Source organism: Sciurus carolinensis, chromosome 10 (assembly GCF_902686445.1).
Source record: "Sciurus carolinensis chromosome 10, mSciCar1.2, whole genome shotgun sequence".
NCBI lineage: Eukaryota > Metazoa > Chordata > Mammalia > Rodentia > Sciuridae > Sciurus > Sciurus carolinensis.
Window position 1 is genome coordinate 30933401 of NC_062222.1, and position 16117 is coordinate 30949517.

The 16117-nt window shown below is 37.6% G+C and overlaps 1 protein-coding gene across 2 annotated transcripts in view; it reads left to right on the top strand.

Annotated features, from left to right (window-relative positions):
• The first annotated feature begins 3306 nt into the window (after positions 1-3306).
• The window catches only part of Gucy1b1 (guanylate cyclase 1 soluble subunit beta 1), a 43283-nt gene continuing 30472 nt past the window's right edge, over positions 3307-16117 (top strand). Inside the window, exons 1-2 of one of the 2 annotated variants that reach the window (XM_047567494.1) lie at positions 3307-3461; positions 4106-4179. In XM_047567494.1, the coding sequence (XP_047423450.1) occupies positions 3459-3461; positions 4106-4179 (77 nt within the window). In that variant the 5' untranslated portion in view covers positions 3307-3458. Of the gene's footprint in view, positions 3462-3662; positions 3859-4105; positions 4180-16117 lie in introns of those variants that run through there. The other variant, XM_047567495.1, reaches the window with a different exon arrangement.

Consider the following 16117-nt stretch of genomic DNA (forward strand, 5'->3'; position numbering starts at 1 on the left):
ATCATTTCTGTGCTCCTTGGTTAGCAGAGGTGACATTGGGTAGGTCACTTGAAAAAGCATGCCCACCCCCTGTTGCGCTCCTCCATGGCTGGCAGGAACACTTCTGTTCCTGAATGTCACATTCTTTGTGGTATCTAGTAAGTCAAATAAAAGTCAGCAATGGTTTAGTGAACACACTTCCTTTGGATTCACAGTGAATATGAGACAGTTAGAAAACAGAACTGGATAAATATTTACAAATGCAAATATGTGTTGGGCCAAAGGACAATAAGTGCAAAAAGTTGCTGGACAAAAGAAACAATGAGGGCGGAAATTTGAACTATAGAGTGTAAGGTCATATGCGAGTGATCAGATAGGAGTCAGACCAAAAGTGGCTGAACAAGGCTTTACTGGGTTTGGCTTTCGGGCAAGACTCACCAATCCTCCAGGGTGAAGGCCAGGCAGGGTAGAGGCCCAGGGAATCCGCGCGGGGCTCTGACTGGCCCAGGCCTTTATAGTACGGAATTGGCTGGGGGTCCGGCTGAGTGACAAGTGGGTGTGAGGCGCCTCTGGGGTTCCTCTGCAGGTGTCAGTTTTGGTTATTCTTTGGCGCCCCGGGTGTCTGATGCCCCGCCCCCATACCGCTGCTTAGATCTCCCTAACAGGGAGAGAGATTAGTAGGAACACTCAGTTTTCAATTCCCCTCGAATCTTTTTCCAGGTAAATTTCCCATTTCCTCATCCCAGAGAGCAATTTTCTCTCCTTCGTCTGTATAAAGTCTAAGATGGAGGAGACCATATCATAATTTAGACTGAGGCACAATGGCTACACCGCTGTTCAAACAAGGAAAAGTACAGGCATGGTTAAAGAAAAAGTTTTTTAACAAGCTAAAAACATTTTTACATCTATGCGGAATCGAAAGGTACAAAAAACTATAATTGAAAAAGTGTCTTGGTCCCTCCAGGAATGAATGATGGCTATACCAACACTTTCCTATGTTTCCTTCTGGCAGATGATGTTTACTACATAGTGTATGCATGTGTGCTCTTTTGACCCGAATAGCACCTTACTTTAAGCAACCATTTACAAATTGGTGATGAGTCCATTCATGTGTCTTTTGTTTACCTAACAATGTATTTTTCTTTATCATTATGTATCCAAACTCCTTCATGCATTTTCATAGTTTAATGTACCATTTGAATGGTTTAAGAATAAAGGTTGTAACAATTATTTTCATATATAAATACAGCACAATGAATCCTACTATTATGTATAAATAAAATGTACCAATAACTTTTTTTTAAGAGGCAGTTTTTTTTTTTTTTTTTTTTTTTTTTTTGTGGTGCTGGGGATTGAACCCAGGACTTTGTGCTTGCAAGGCAAGCACTCTACCAACTGAGCTATCTCCCCAGCTCCCAATAAATTTTTTAAAGAAAAATTTAAACAAGAAAACAGCTAGTATTAAATAATGACTCAATATTTTATTTTATCTATTTATTTTTATGGGGGTAATTATTTTTTATTAATGAATATATAAACTTCAAAACTGTCAATAGAGTAAATATCAATTTCATTGGTATCTTTTTTTATTGTTTGTTCTATTTAGTTATACATGACAGAGTACATTTTGATTCATTGTACACAAAAGGGGTACAGCTTTTTATTTCTCTGGATGTACACAATGTAGAGTCACATCATTCATCTCAATATTACATGTACATAGGGTAATGATGTTTGTTTCCACCATCTTTCTTTCCCCCACCCCTTCTCCTCCCCTCATTTCCCTCTACACAATCCAACATCCCTCCATTCTTCCTTATGCCTCACCCCCTTATGTATCAGCATCCACCTATCAGAGAAAACATTTGATCTTTGATTTTTTGGGATTGGTTTATTTTACTTAGTATAATATTCACCAACTCCATCTATTTACTTGCAAATGCCATAACTTTATTCTTCTTTATGGCTGAGTAATATTTCATTGAGTATATATACCACAGTTTTTTTTTTTTTAATCCATTCACCTATTGCAGGGCATCTGGTTGGTTCCACAATCTAGCTATTGTGAATCGAGCTGCTATAAACATTGATGTGGTAGCATCACTGTAGTATGCTGATTTTAAGTCCTTTGGGTACAGACCAAGGAGTGGGATACTGGGTCAAATGGTTCAATAATGGCTCAATATTTTAATAAGCGTAAAAAGTAAGGTGTTCCATTTTATGAAAGACTATTTAATCATAACATCATTGATGGAAAATTTTTAGGTTCTTGGTTTTTTTATTTTCTAGATCATTATTTCTATATTATCCTTCAACAGTTGTCTTCAGGTGCAGATGGCAGTACAATGGTATTGTTTTGACATTTTCTCTCTTCATATTGAAATTGCTCTCACAGCAAACTATTGACACCTTACAATGCCTTCCTGGCTTCTTAAGTCCACTGGAGACTGATATCTTTACTTTGAACCTTACACTGTGTGAACTTGTACGGATGCCTCTAAGACATAATAGCTTCAGGCAACAGACAGCCCTGTTCCTTTCACATTCTCCCTGTGCTGAGGCTGGAAGAATAAATTCAATGAAACTATCTGCTAGGTAGACCCACGTTAGATTAGTTAAAAACTTGTATGTGTTGTTCTGGGCCTTTTCCTGTTCATCAGTTATCTCTGAGAAACAGAGATGAAGGCCAATTTTAGAGAGTTAAAAATTTTCTGTACTCATGGGATCAAGCCCAGAACATGTCTGGATCTTGCACAGGTTACTAAGGGTCAGAAATGGTTTCGACAAGTTGCTTACCAACGTATACTTAGGCCACTCAACATTTTAGTTGGTTCGTTCAGTCCCTTTGAGAGTAAAATGTGTTTAGTTCAGTTTTATTAGCTTTCAATCTGCCATAAACTATTGTGGAACTAAACCACAAAGGGAATGTTTATCTGCAAGACTCCAATATACCTGAGGATACTGACCAACCAGGAGTGTATATTCCTTTTAAGGATTGTCCCTTGCAAACACACGCGCTTGCACACACATGCACACACAGTGCCCTTCTCGCCCTAGTTTTTGCTAATCTTGAGGGCAGATCTCTGGGATCATAAAAACTGTTTTCTCCCTTCTACCCTAAAATTCATGCAAGAGCAAAGCTGGAGCTTCTTCATCCTCATTGTTACCGCATCAAGTGAAGGTCTTGTCACCAGAGGGGGCGGGAAGGCACTGGAGCGCAGCAGCACTGGGAACATCCGAATTCCCTCCTCTATGACTGATTGGTAGAGAACTGGGAAGCAGCGACCGGCCCCCTGCGGCTCGACTAGCCGTTGGCTGGGAAGAGGTGGCAATCAGGGCGGGCCAAGGCTGATGCGCTCGCTTCAGCTCGATGCTGCCACCGCGGTCGGGTTGCGGTGTCGCCTCTGCAGCCGCTGCCTGGGTTCCTTCCGCTGTGTCTCTGCGTGGAGGCTGCCTCTTGGGCTCCGGGCGCAGACACCATGGTGAGTACTTCCAGCCGGGTCAGGTAGGAACCTCACGCCTTGTCGGACCGAGGCTGTCCTTGGCTGTCCAGGGAACCGGCCCGCTGCTGGAGCGTGACGCGGGGTCTGGAGGAGCGCACCACCCGCCGCGGGGGCAGCCTCGGTTTGCCCGCATTCCAGCGGGGAGGTGGAATGCCGGGGGTAGGATCGGGAGCGATCGGTGTCTCTGCTTCCCCAGCGGGTACTCCCTGCTGCACCGCAGCTTCGCGAGCTCGGGAGAGAAAGCCGATCGAGGTGAGGGTGGCTCCCGGCTCCCGCAGGGCCCGCGGGTGTGGAAGGCTAAGCGCCTGGGAGAGGGAGGCTCCGGGTGCCTTTCCACTCTGCGCCGGGTGTTCAGCTTGTCTCCGAGTGTTGACAGGTGAGTGGGGGTAAGAATATGGCGTGGGGATGGGGCGGATGGTAAAGGGGAGAATCTGCCCCTAATGAGGAGGAGTTGCCCCTGAGGATCCACCTCCCTTAGAATAATACGGTACCCCTAACGGAGCCGGGCCAGAGGGTTGGGTAAAAGGTTAAAGGGCGCAGTGGAAGCAGATGCAGCGGCCTGGTTCCCAAGCTCCTTCCACCTACAGCCAGCCGGCCCCTGACGCTCCCCTTTCTCCCGACAGTACGGATTTGTGAATCATGCCCTGGAGCTGCTGGTGATCCGCAATTATGGCCCTGAAGTGTGGGAAGACATCAAGTAAGTGACCAGCTTTTCTAGCGGGGACCGCGCGTTGGCGCCCTGCCTGGGGGCTTCTGATGGGAGGCCCCTAGCCTTGTCCCCCGCGCTTCTCACTTCATCGCCTGCCTCCTGGAGGGGTCACGGGTGCGCATCCTCGGGTTTGCCTCCGCCCGCCGCTACCCTCCTCTCCGGGCTGCAGCTGCGCTCCCACGCCCTGGAGCTGGAACCCGGAGAGGAGGGGTAGCCGGGGCGGGGCTGGGAGGACTAGAGCCACAGAAAGGAGCCCCTTGGGGTCAGCGCGGCCTCCTGACCCGGCCTGAGCGTGGGAACACTGCACTAGAGCCCTATGGCTCCCAGGCTGAGCAGGCTGGTCAGCTCCCACGCGGGGAGGGGGGGCCCAGGGACAACACAGGCCTCTGCAAGGCGTATGTTACCATAAAATTGTTAAGTTTGTGTGTGTGTGTGTGTGTGTGTGTGTGTGTGTGTGTGTGTGAAATGCACTCAGAGACTATTTCTTGAGCAAATGCATCAAATGTATTTATTCCCTGAAATAAAGTGTAATTGAAATGTTTTCTCTTTAATTTCCCCCAGTTCCCTTTAATTTATTTGTATTCTGCGATGAAGCTTGGCAGTTTTAGGAGGACATCCTAGTTTCAGTCTAGATCCTAAAGCCCAATACTCAGGATATGAACTGAAATATCACACACCTGTGATTCTGAATCTCTTATAATGATGAGTCATCATCTTGGCCCCTGGATCATTTCAGTCTACCAAAGTTACCCCTCTCTCTCACACTTTGGAAATTTGCATTTAACTAATTGTGTAACTGCCCACCACCATCTAGCAGTACTAAAACCGTATTGTGGGTTATAATCTTAAGAGTTGACTCTCAGACTATCACATTCTAATGGTGATGGACTGAAAGGTTACCTGGGTGGGCAGATGAGAACACATTTTTATTTACTCTGATTTCCCTTAGTCACTGATTTTGTTTTATCTCATATAGGTAACGACTTCCTGTTAATTTTTGGTAAGCACATTGTGCTTATTAGCAATAATTTCTAATAGATCTTACTATGCAGTAACATGATAGTAACTTCTTAGAATTATCTGTTTCAGTGCAAATGACCAGGGTTATAAATTAGGCACTAACATGCAACATCTTCCCCTGGGTCTGCAGTCATTAAGTTTTTCTTTCTTGTTCCATATGTCATTTATATTATTCACAGGATGCATCTACATATTATAAAGAGAATTGGCAATATATGATTATATCAAACAATAATCTAGGTTCTAATGGTTACATTGAGATTCTGCTTTTCTTTTCAACTTATAAATACATTGATATTTTTTATGGTGTGTGGTAGACAGTTTAAGAAAGGCAAGCACAAAGAACAAGGTTTTAAACAGTATAATTTAAATACAGGATTACTTTTAAGCCACTTTCTATATTAATTTATAAAAGCAATTTACATATGATTTTTTCTCATGTGTACATCAGAAATTTACAAATTTTCTGGTGGATATACTATGACAATGAATATGTTTATAATTTCAAGAGCATAATAAAAGGTGACTATGATTATTAAACAGTCATTATGGAATTTAACCACCTTAGAATGCATGTCCTATCTATTACCATTATCAGTTCTGATAACTGGTAAATATAAAGATGAAAAAATTATCTTCATGTATCCAAAATTTTAAAATTTAATTATCAAAACAATTATCAATATTGGCCAGATTTTCCTCCGAGCGGATGAAAATCTAAAATATACAAATTTCATTGATGAGAATTACCAAATTATGCTAAAAATAATAAGTTCTGTGCTACTTTAAAAATAATGTATTAATTTCTATTTATTCATTTATATTCAGTAATGGGAATTGATCCCAGGGACACTCTTTCACTGTTCTACCTCCTCAGCTTTTTTTAGTTTTTATTTTGCAACAAGTGATAATAACAATCATCAAAACAACATATTTTGTTGTTTTGTGTAAAAATGAAATAGGTCATATGCATATTTTTTTTCATATAAAATCACTTCAAGGATTATGTCCCTGCAAGGAAAATACTATTGACAGAACTAGCTAGCATTGACAATCCAGGTATTGATTTTGATGATGATTTTTATCCTCCTCCTGCTCCTCCTCTTCCTCCTCCTTCTTTTTTTAAAGAGAAGCATTCATTTGGTAGATCCCAGAATGGCTTGGGTGAAGTTTAGTATCTGTGCCAGAGAACCTGGTTCAGCTCTGAATTGAGGGAATTAAAGCTGCTCATTAGGTTCCTACCCAGTACTCCTGAGGGATTGCTAAACTTTCCCTAGGAGATCATTTGCTTGCTTCAGCAGAAATTTTCACTGCCCAGGGATAGAGGAGGAGAAGTTAGAGGAGTATAATTGAAAACGCTGCTGAGATGATTCTGATCTCTGCTCCCTATTCTTCCTTCCACTCCAAGGAAAATCACTGCAGTTATTGGTTGAAGATACTTTCAGTTTTTAGCTTTTTTTGAGAAATTCAACATATAAGAAAACATTTTTTCTTTGTCTCAGTAAGTAACAAACTGCTCTATCTCCTTATTTGGTTTATGAAAAAAACAGATAGATGTTCAAAATTTTTATAATACTTTTTTGTTTTAGTGGAAATTGCCATCCATCTTCATGAGAAAGGATGCCAAACATTTAGTGACAAATAAAACCTAAGTAACAGATTCCAGACAGAAATTCTCAGTGGATAAAAACCAAAAATGCTTCATTGTAAACCCAGCATCCACTTATACTCTTACCAACAACATAATCATTTCACAAGAGCTTTAAATTCCTCTTTTAGGAAAAAGAAAAATCATCCAGACCAAAAGCCAGCAAACTTTCTCTTGAAGGACCAGAAACTAAATGTCTTAGGTGCTATGGACTAAATAAAAATTGAGGATATTATGTAGGTATCTACAGAACATTAAAATGCAATGGTTTAAAGATGTAACAACCATTCTTACCTCCTGGAGCAGAAAATAAAACACACTGGGCAAGACTCCACTCACTGACTATAGTTTGCCTGCTTCTTATCTATACATTAAAAAATGTAAAAAAGCAAAATAGACATCTGAATCTGCTTCAAATCCTGTTTGATATCCATTCAATTTTCAGATGGTCCTTTTAAGAGGTCATGGTTCCTAAATAAGGAGAAAAATCAATGATTAATTTAGAAAGTACTTAAAGTTAGAATTTATTTATATTATAAATGCATCTAAATACTTGATTTAACCATCTCTATCCTTGCATCAGCACTGATTATTTGATTATTCCATCAAATTACGGAGTTCAATTTTAGATTTTCTAGCTTCACTGGAACATATGGATTCTAAAGATGGTTTTAAAAAACTGAAAAATCTAAGATGATTAAAAGTCGATTAAAAAAATAAGCAAGTTCTACAGATTTAACTCAGTGGTAAAGCACATGCTTAGCATGCATAAGACCCAGATTTCAATTCCCAGCACTGCAAAATTTTTTAATAAAAAAATAGCACCTTTGTAAAAATCGTAATCATTTGCCTATAGTTAAGCAGGCTTCTGAACACCTTTTTAACTATGAAATGCTACACAAAGTATTGATAAGCCTTATTCTGTTTCACTTGAAAGTTCTGAGATAAACAGTTGGATCAAGATTTTGATATGAGGGATATAAATTTGATAATAATTTAATGACATTACTGTTGATAATTATTGTAGTTTCTCTAGAAGGCTGTCAAGCATTTTCCCTTGTGTTAAGAATACATAATTGTTTAGTATGGTTTTATCTGATTTCCTTATAGCAGGGCCTAATACTTTTTCATGCATTGATTCATTTTCTCTTTCATTTATTGTTAAGCTTATCTTTATTGAGCATAGTTTAGTGTTTCAGACACTGAGGATAGAAAAGCAAATGATGTAATCCTTTGCCTTCAAAAAGTCTAGAGATATCAGGATATTTTTAGTCTTTTTTCCCCCTACTTTTCCTGTCTGAAATTCAAATATTTTAAGTGTTAGAGAACATACACTGATCTTCCAGTTTTGGAAATTAATGTATCCAGTTGAATTTGTTAATCATAAATTAAACATTGTGGTTCAAGTAAAGAAACATTTTGCTATAAAATAATTATGTGCCTCTCAAGTCACTTACACTTTCTAAGTCTCAACTGCATAAAGAAAAAAAGTTATATATATATTATATATATATATAATATATATATATTTATATATATATATTATAGGGATATTGTAATAATAATATCTGCAAAATGCTCAGGGTAGTTCTTAAATAACTGCTTAATTAATGGTAGCTTTTTTAATCACTTTAATGTAAAATCAGAGGTTTTCAACTTTTCTCTTCCTCAACTCATCTGAAAGATAAGAAATTTCCTTTTACTAGTAGCAGCCTGGGGTGGCTGGGGACTTGGCTTGGTAGTAGAGTTATTCCCTAGCATTTGGAAGGCCCTGGGTTCAATCCCCAGCACTGTTTTAAAAAAAAATCTATCTATACACAAACACACATGGACACACACACATACACACATATGACCTGTTGCAGTCTACAAACTATATCTTCAATCTAAATGTGTCCATATCACTCTAGGATAAGTGGTAGCTTCGTTGTGTGTGTGTGTGTGTGTGTGTGTGGTGTGTGTGTGTTTTAATTATTCTTCCTCTCTTATCCATTTCATGTAAATGGTACCAGTAATTTTGAATCTGAAGTTCCTCTTGAACACCCCTGTTCTTTAGTTCTGGTTCATCTCACCTTCCCTTGCACTCCTCTAACAGTCTTTCTTTAGCTTTTCTGCATCTGTCTAGTTCTCTTTCTATACATTCTGCAGTTTATGGAAAAAATATTATTTCCATCATTCCGTTTTCTGGATGAAGTTCTATGCTGGAGTCAATCTTATGTTGTATATGTCAAACCACTTTTCTGCCTCTAGTGCTTATTTATTGTCAGAAAACAACATATATGTTCTTAGAGTTCATTTTTTCGAATTAAATTTAAAAATTATGGTTCAAAAAAGCACACATCTTGCTATAAACTAGTTATGTGCCTTTCAAGTTGCCTAACTTTCTAAGTATGTCATTGTGTTTTGCCATGTTCTGATTAGATTTTTATATTTATGAAAACATAAATATACCTTTACCTTTCCCTATCTTTTCTCAAGTAGGAATAAACCTATGTATGTATATTTTCAAATGTTAATGGCTTTTTATATTGTAAAGTTATTTAAAATTTCCAAAGTTGTTCTTTTCTATCATTTCAGTTGATTGCTACAACATCCATTTGAAATATAAAACACTTTCTAGCTCATTTTTTAAAATAATACCGCTGAGGTTCCAATAGAGTAAGTAACTATCTAGAGAATTACATATAGGAAGCTGAAGAGTTAAAACTTCAATCCTGCTATTCAAATGCTAGACTTAATGCTTCTTTAAGCTATAAATATGAAGGCTGGAAGTGAAGCTCAGGAGTAGAGCACTTTCCAATCATCACAAAAGCCTGGATTTGCTTCCCAGCACCACAAAAACATATATGGGATATGTGTGCAGTGTGTGTGTTTATATATGTGTTATATACATTAAAATTACTCTTTTTTGTACCAGAAACTTCTTGAGAATAAACCAACAAAGTAATACACAGATTTTAAAAATATGTAAAATAGGTCTTTGTAAGGATCAGGATTTTTTCTGAACAAAGTAATGTCTGGAGCAATTTTGGGGAACTAGATTTCTGAATATAAACCATCTCATTCTGCCAATGCACTCTTTGCATGCTGGGGAGCAACGTGACACTTGGTGATAAAGCAAGCCAAAGCTTTATATCAGGTGTTTTGGCTTGGTTTGCATCTTTATCTTTTATGATTTGAAGAATTCACCTAAAATAAAAGTAGGACTTGGGGTCTTTATTTTCCTTGCATTCTGCAATTTTTGGAAATTAAAAGAAAACTGTAGAACCATCATGTTTAATTTGGTGTGCCAGAGAAGGAACTTTTGAGCACCAGAATTAAAAATGAGATCTGTGTTTTCCTTCTTAATATATTCAGTTATGGTGATGGCAAACATTAGGGAGAGATGGCTGCTATTTGCAAGAACAATATCCTTTCTACTGATTCCCCTTTCTCCAGAATAAGGGACAATATTTACGAATTGATTCTGCACAGACCCCAAAAGAAAAACACACGTAAGGAAATGAACACTATTTTAAAGAAATCTTAAAAGACACCAATACCTGAAGCTTTTGCATTTTCTACTTCACCTCCTTGTCCAGTGAAGAGGACACAGTAACAAAAATGGTGTCTTTGTTGTTTAGCATCTAGCAAAATGTAGCACCTGTTTCTGTAGGAACTATATCAAAAGATATTGATGGGGCTGTGGTTGTGGGTCAGTGGTGGAGTGCTTGCCTAGCATGTGTGAGGCACAGGGTTCCATTCTCAGCACCACATGTAAGTAAATGAATAAAATAAAGGCCCATCGACATCTAAAAAGAAATATTAAAAAGAAAAAAAAAAGATATTGAGGGCTGGGGATATAGCCCAGTTGGTAGACACAAGGCCCTGGGTTCAATTCCCCAGCACCACAAAGAAAAAAAAAAAAAAAAAAAAAAAGATATTGAAGTCAAAGAGATTTCTACTCAAGATTAAACATTCTGAAGTTTTTGTTATACTTTGTGACTGTTCCATTGGTAAGATTCTTATCTACTTGCCATTTGTCACTGAATCATAAAATATTTAATTGTCACTTTGTTGAAATCCTTACTGGTGGATCTTCAAATCACCTAATCATGGATACCTTTCAGTCTGCATGTCACATTGTCATTCTGCACTCCTGCCTCATGGGCTGATTCCTCAACCATACTGAAATTTTAAGCATGTCCCAGTAACACCTGCACTTGGAATGGGCTCCTTTTCTTCACTCTCTTTACTTCCCGTAAAAATATGTAGGTATCAACTTTGAGAGGTCACAACAAAAATTACTTAGTAAGGGAACATCTCATATTTAAAATTGTACTTTCCCTTCACAGTATATGTAAGACTTTATGTCTGTCTAGCCTCTTTAACTATCCCTACGAGAAAGACTGATAAAGTGTTGTGTGTCTCTTTCTTTTTTTCAGTAGTCTACCAGCCTCTCTCTCTAAATACAATATATATGAATGCTTATGTATGAACTGTCTTTTTTATTCTTAATTTCCAGAGAACACAGAACACATATTTGTCACAAATATTTCTTCTGAAACTAGAATTTATAATGATGAAATAATGACATCTTCAGCTCTATTTAGCAAAAATATATATTTTATTGAAATAGACATTTTTCACCCATCTTTTTTGATGTGTGATTGATGAGTTAAAGTTGTATGTGTTTAGTGCATACAACTTGATGATTTGATGTATGTGCTCACTTGTGGAATAATCACAGTAGACATGCTAACAAACGCATCATCTCTTATGGTTTTTCCTTTTTTGTGAAAAGAATACGTAAGATCTATGCTTTCAGTAAATTTTAAATATGCATTATATTGTTGTTCACTATGGTCTTGTTAGTGTACAAAATAGACCTTTCTTGTGTCAGTACAAGGCAAAGGATATACAAATTAATGATAGCATTTCCATTTGGAGGGGTTAGAGTTCTTCATGTTGTCTCATAGTCATTTTGGAAGGTTTAAGAATGCTTTTGTTGGGTTTTTCAATTTCATATGAGAAAAGGCAGTTACTGGGTTGGATGCAGGACAGAATTGAATCCTTTAGCATGCATCTAAAAGGCAGGTATGTGTGATGCTGTTTAAAGTCAATGTCATAGATGGTAGATAAATGTCTGTACTACTGAAATAAAATTCAAAAACCAGATGGGAATGCTCAGAGTTTCATTCTGTTTTGAATGTAATAGCGCACTTAATTTGGATAGTTACCACATGGTTCTGCACTCACAGTCCTAAGTGCTTCATCCTCATTTCGCTTAATCTTCAACCCCACCATAGAAAGAAGATACGCTCATTATTCTCATTTTACAAATAAGAGAAATGAGGCTTTGAGACCTTAACAAAACCTGCTTTAAACCCCAAAGCTGTACTGATCAGATCAGGGATTTTGATATAGGTAGGCTTGTGATCTTCCTACTATGTGCTTCTCCCAATGAGAAGGACCTGCAGCCTTCTCCTTCCCAAAGCCAAACAATAAGCAAGGATACAAGTAATGTACATGTGTGTTAGTACTGCCTGCTTTTGTTTTTCTGGAATGTTCTAGCACTTGCATAGGTGATTTCAATGATGATAATTTTAAAGACATTTTATTTTATCAACTAGCATACCTACTCAAGAAAATTGGAGCCTCCAAAATTTTGAGAAAGTGACTTGTTTTTGAGAAAGTGCTATGAACTGACGTGCTCCCCAGGCAGGGTTAAGGATGAAGCACACACACACAGTGTTTAAGAACATTCCTTTGTCTGATGAAGTTGCTGATAAGGGCTCATTTGAAATGTTTGTGGATGTGTTTTAAGAATTGGCAAAATTGATATTAAAGGTCTTCCATGCCAACCTGGTCAAAGGGAAAAAATACGTGAATATATTTATGGAGTGATGTCATTCTGTCCTAAACTAAGATATGAGTGTCACTCATGAGAACACAAGACTGACTTCTAGTGAAAGAGGCTCCAGGCTAGAAGCTATTGGTGGATTTAAAGGGCACATTTCTCCCTATGTAGCCCCCTCAAGCTAGATTTTCTCTTTGGGATTTCAGACTTACTAGAAACATTAAAAATACAGAAGCTACTCATGTTTCGCAGCCACTTACAAAAAAGTAATATAAAGTTTTAAATTTTTATATGCTATGTATGGTTATTATCAGTGGTTTATAATGGTACATTTTAATTATAATAATGATTGGACACCATACAACATTTATGGTATCCTTCTATCTCTTTCCAGTGGTCCAACCAAGGATCTATTATCCAGACTTCTGCATATTGTCTTTTAATACCACTCTGCTCTGATAATGTTTACAGGATCAGCATTCCCTGGGACTGTCTAAGATCAGAACTTATATATTTTGAGACTCCGTTTTCTGATGCCTGTATTCAGGGTCTCCAACTGCAGAACACCTGTTTTCATATCTGTACAACTCCTTTTCTTAAAGACCAGCAGTCCTTGGAGTGTGCTTGCTGAAAAAAGTAGACAATAGCAGGAACTCAGTGTCAGGATAGGGATTCAGTTTGTTTTTATGTTCACATATGGTAATGAAGGAATATCTCCTTAAGTAAAGATTTACGAGAAATGTTGCTTGGGCATTTTAGATAAATTGTATAGTTATTTTTAAAAATGAATATCATGAAATGATCTGACTTTTGAAAATAAGCTGTGAACTTTTGCAATTTATGTTTGATTATTTGTAGGGAGTTTGGAAGCATGTGGAGAAATATATTTAATTGATTTCCTCATTTTAAAACATGCACACATTTATTTAGCAAAAGATTATTCCACACACTTGGGTTAGGCACCAGTTATTAACTAAAAAACAAAATCCCAATCCACAAAACACCTCCTTTTTTGGGGAAAGGTAGTTAGGAAAAAAAAAGATTGGTTTAATTCCATCAGTCTCTAAGAGTGAAGGAAATGAATTTCTACTGGGAAAATTATTCATTTAAAAATACTTAATTTTTAAGCAGTTATTGAGTTATCATAGCTACAATACATAGAATTTTATTATCTGGTCATGATTTTAACATAGGGGAGCTTCAGCTTAGTTATGGCAATTTCAGTTCAAAAATTCTTTCAGCTAATCACTAAAATATAGGCTTGGTTTAATTATTTTGATGCTGAATGAAAATTAATAAGATTTTATTGTTATTCCTCTTTCCTTGTCATTTCTTCCTCTTCCCCTTTTCCCTCTTTCTTCATCTTTTTCTTCAATACTATAATGCTTACCTGTTAGATGTTGTTTTAGTCAGCTTTTTCATTATGGTGACCAAAAGACCTGGTAATTAGAGGAGGAAAGGTTTATTTGGGGACTCACATCTTCAGAAATCTCAGTACTTAGAAGGCCAGCTCCATTCCTCAGGGCACAAGGTAAGAGAGAAATCATGGCAGAAGAGTATGGTGGAGGAAAGTGGCTCAGGGCATTGCACCAAGAAACAGAGAGAGAGAAAATGGGATTCCACTCACCAGAGACAAAATACACACCCTCCCCCATGACCCACCTCCTCCAGCCACACCCTACCTGCCTTCAGTTACCACTCAGTTAATCTCCATCAGGGATTAACTAACTGATTGGGTTAAGGTTTTCATAACCTCTAAGCCTTCTTGCAGTGTCTCACATATGAATTTTTGGGGGACACTTCACATCTGAACCATAGCAGAAGTGTTGGGCACTGTGTGAGAAGCACTGTTCCAGACTCTTTACATGGATTGACACTGTTAGTTGACCCAGTGACTGGAGGTAAATAATGCTGTTGCCCTGTTTTACAGAGGAGGAAATGAAACACCAAGAGACAAACCGCCCAGACTCAGTGTGACTGCATATGGGGTTAGTTTAGTTTTTTATTTGGCAGTAGTGTGTGACTTATGGGCGAAACCAAGTGAGTTTCTCTATCTCTGTTTACTTGTGAGCCAAAGAAAATGCCCTTTTTACCTCATCCTAGGCCACTTTAAAATAAACTTTAGGCCACGTTAAAAATAAACCTTCTCTAATAAACATTCTCTAAATATTTGTTCTGTTTGCTGACTTCTTTCATGAAGCCATATACTGAGTAGTATAATTTGATGCTTAAGCCAAGCAGAGTCATTGGGTACACAGGTAAAAAAAAAAACAAAAAACAAAAAACAGAAAGTCCTGGAAATCATACTGTTTGAACACAGTAAAAAACTGTTTTGGGAAGTTACCCAAGAGATTTAAATAATAACAACAACAACAACAACAATAATAGGAAACAGCAAAATACAACAAAGCAAATGACTACACATGAGATATCAGTTCTGTTGGTGGTTATTGATAGATGAGCACCATGTAACACACTTTAATCCCATTTATCTATTGCATCATATATTTTTTGTTACATAATAACTGAAACATAAAAGCACATCCAAAATCTTTCATTTGGGGGAACATTTTAATTAGGATTCGCAGAGAAACCATGGTTTTCCTTACATGTGTACTAAGTGTAATTTAAGTAATGAAGAAATTACATAATTTCTTTGTGTAATGCAGTGATTTAAACAAAGCCTAAACATGTGTGGTAAAACCCTCTGGGGTGGGGGCGGGAAACAAAGATAAAAAGAGTGACCTGGCTGAGAAGCCTGTAATCCCAATGACTCAAGAGGCTGAGGCAGGAGGATCATGAGTTTGAAGCCAGCCTCATCAAAAGTGAGGCACTAAGCAACTCAGTGAGACCCTGTCTCTAAATAAAATACAAAATAGGGCTGGGGATGTGGCTCAGTAGTCAAGTGCCCCTGAGTTCATTTCCCAGTTAAAAAAAAAAAAAAAAAGAGTGACCCAATATTTCCATAGATTTCTAAGATAAATGTAATTAAAGAGTTCTAAGTAATTTTGAATAATTCAGTAGAATTCAGTATGAAATTATTAAGAGAATGTGATTATTTCTTGCCATGTACTACCGTTTACTAGGAAACATGTTTGGGTGGACCATTTCAGAAAGTAAAACTTAAAAGATAAGGCATTTAATAAGAAGAAAGAAAGAAATGCATTGACCAATGGTTAGGGAATTTCTGGGGAAATGGCTATTATATTTTGCACACAGGTGCTGAGTATTGCTTGTATCCCACTTATTTAAGGCTTATGGAGTTGTGTGTGTTTCAGAGAAACTGAGTTTATTACAAAAATTTGTGATTTCATTTTTTTGGGGGAGGTTAGAAGAAAGAGAATGGATCATGGTGAAAATGTGAATTAATTAATTTTTATTGTATCTTAAATTAACAGTTACTTATATTTTATTAGCCT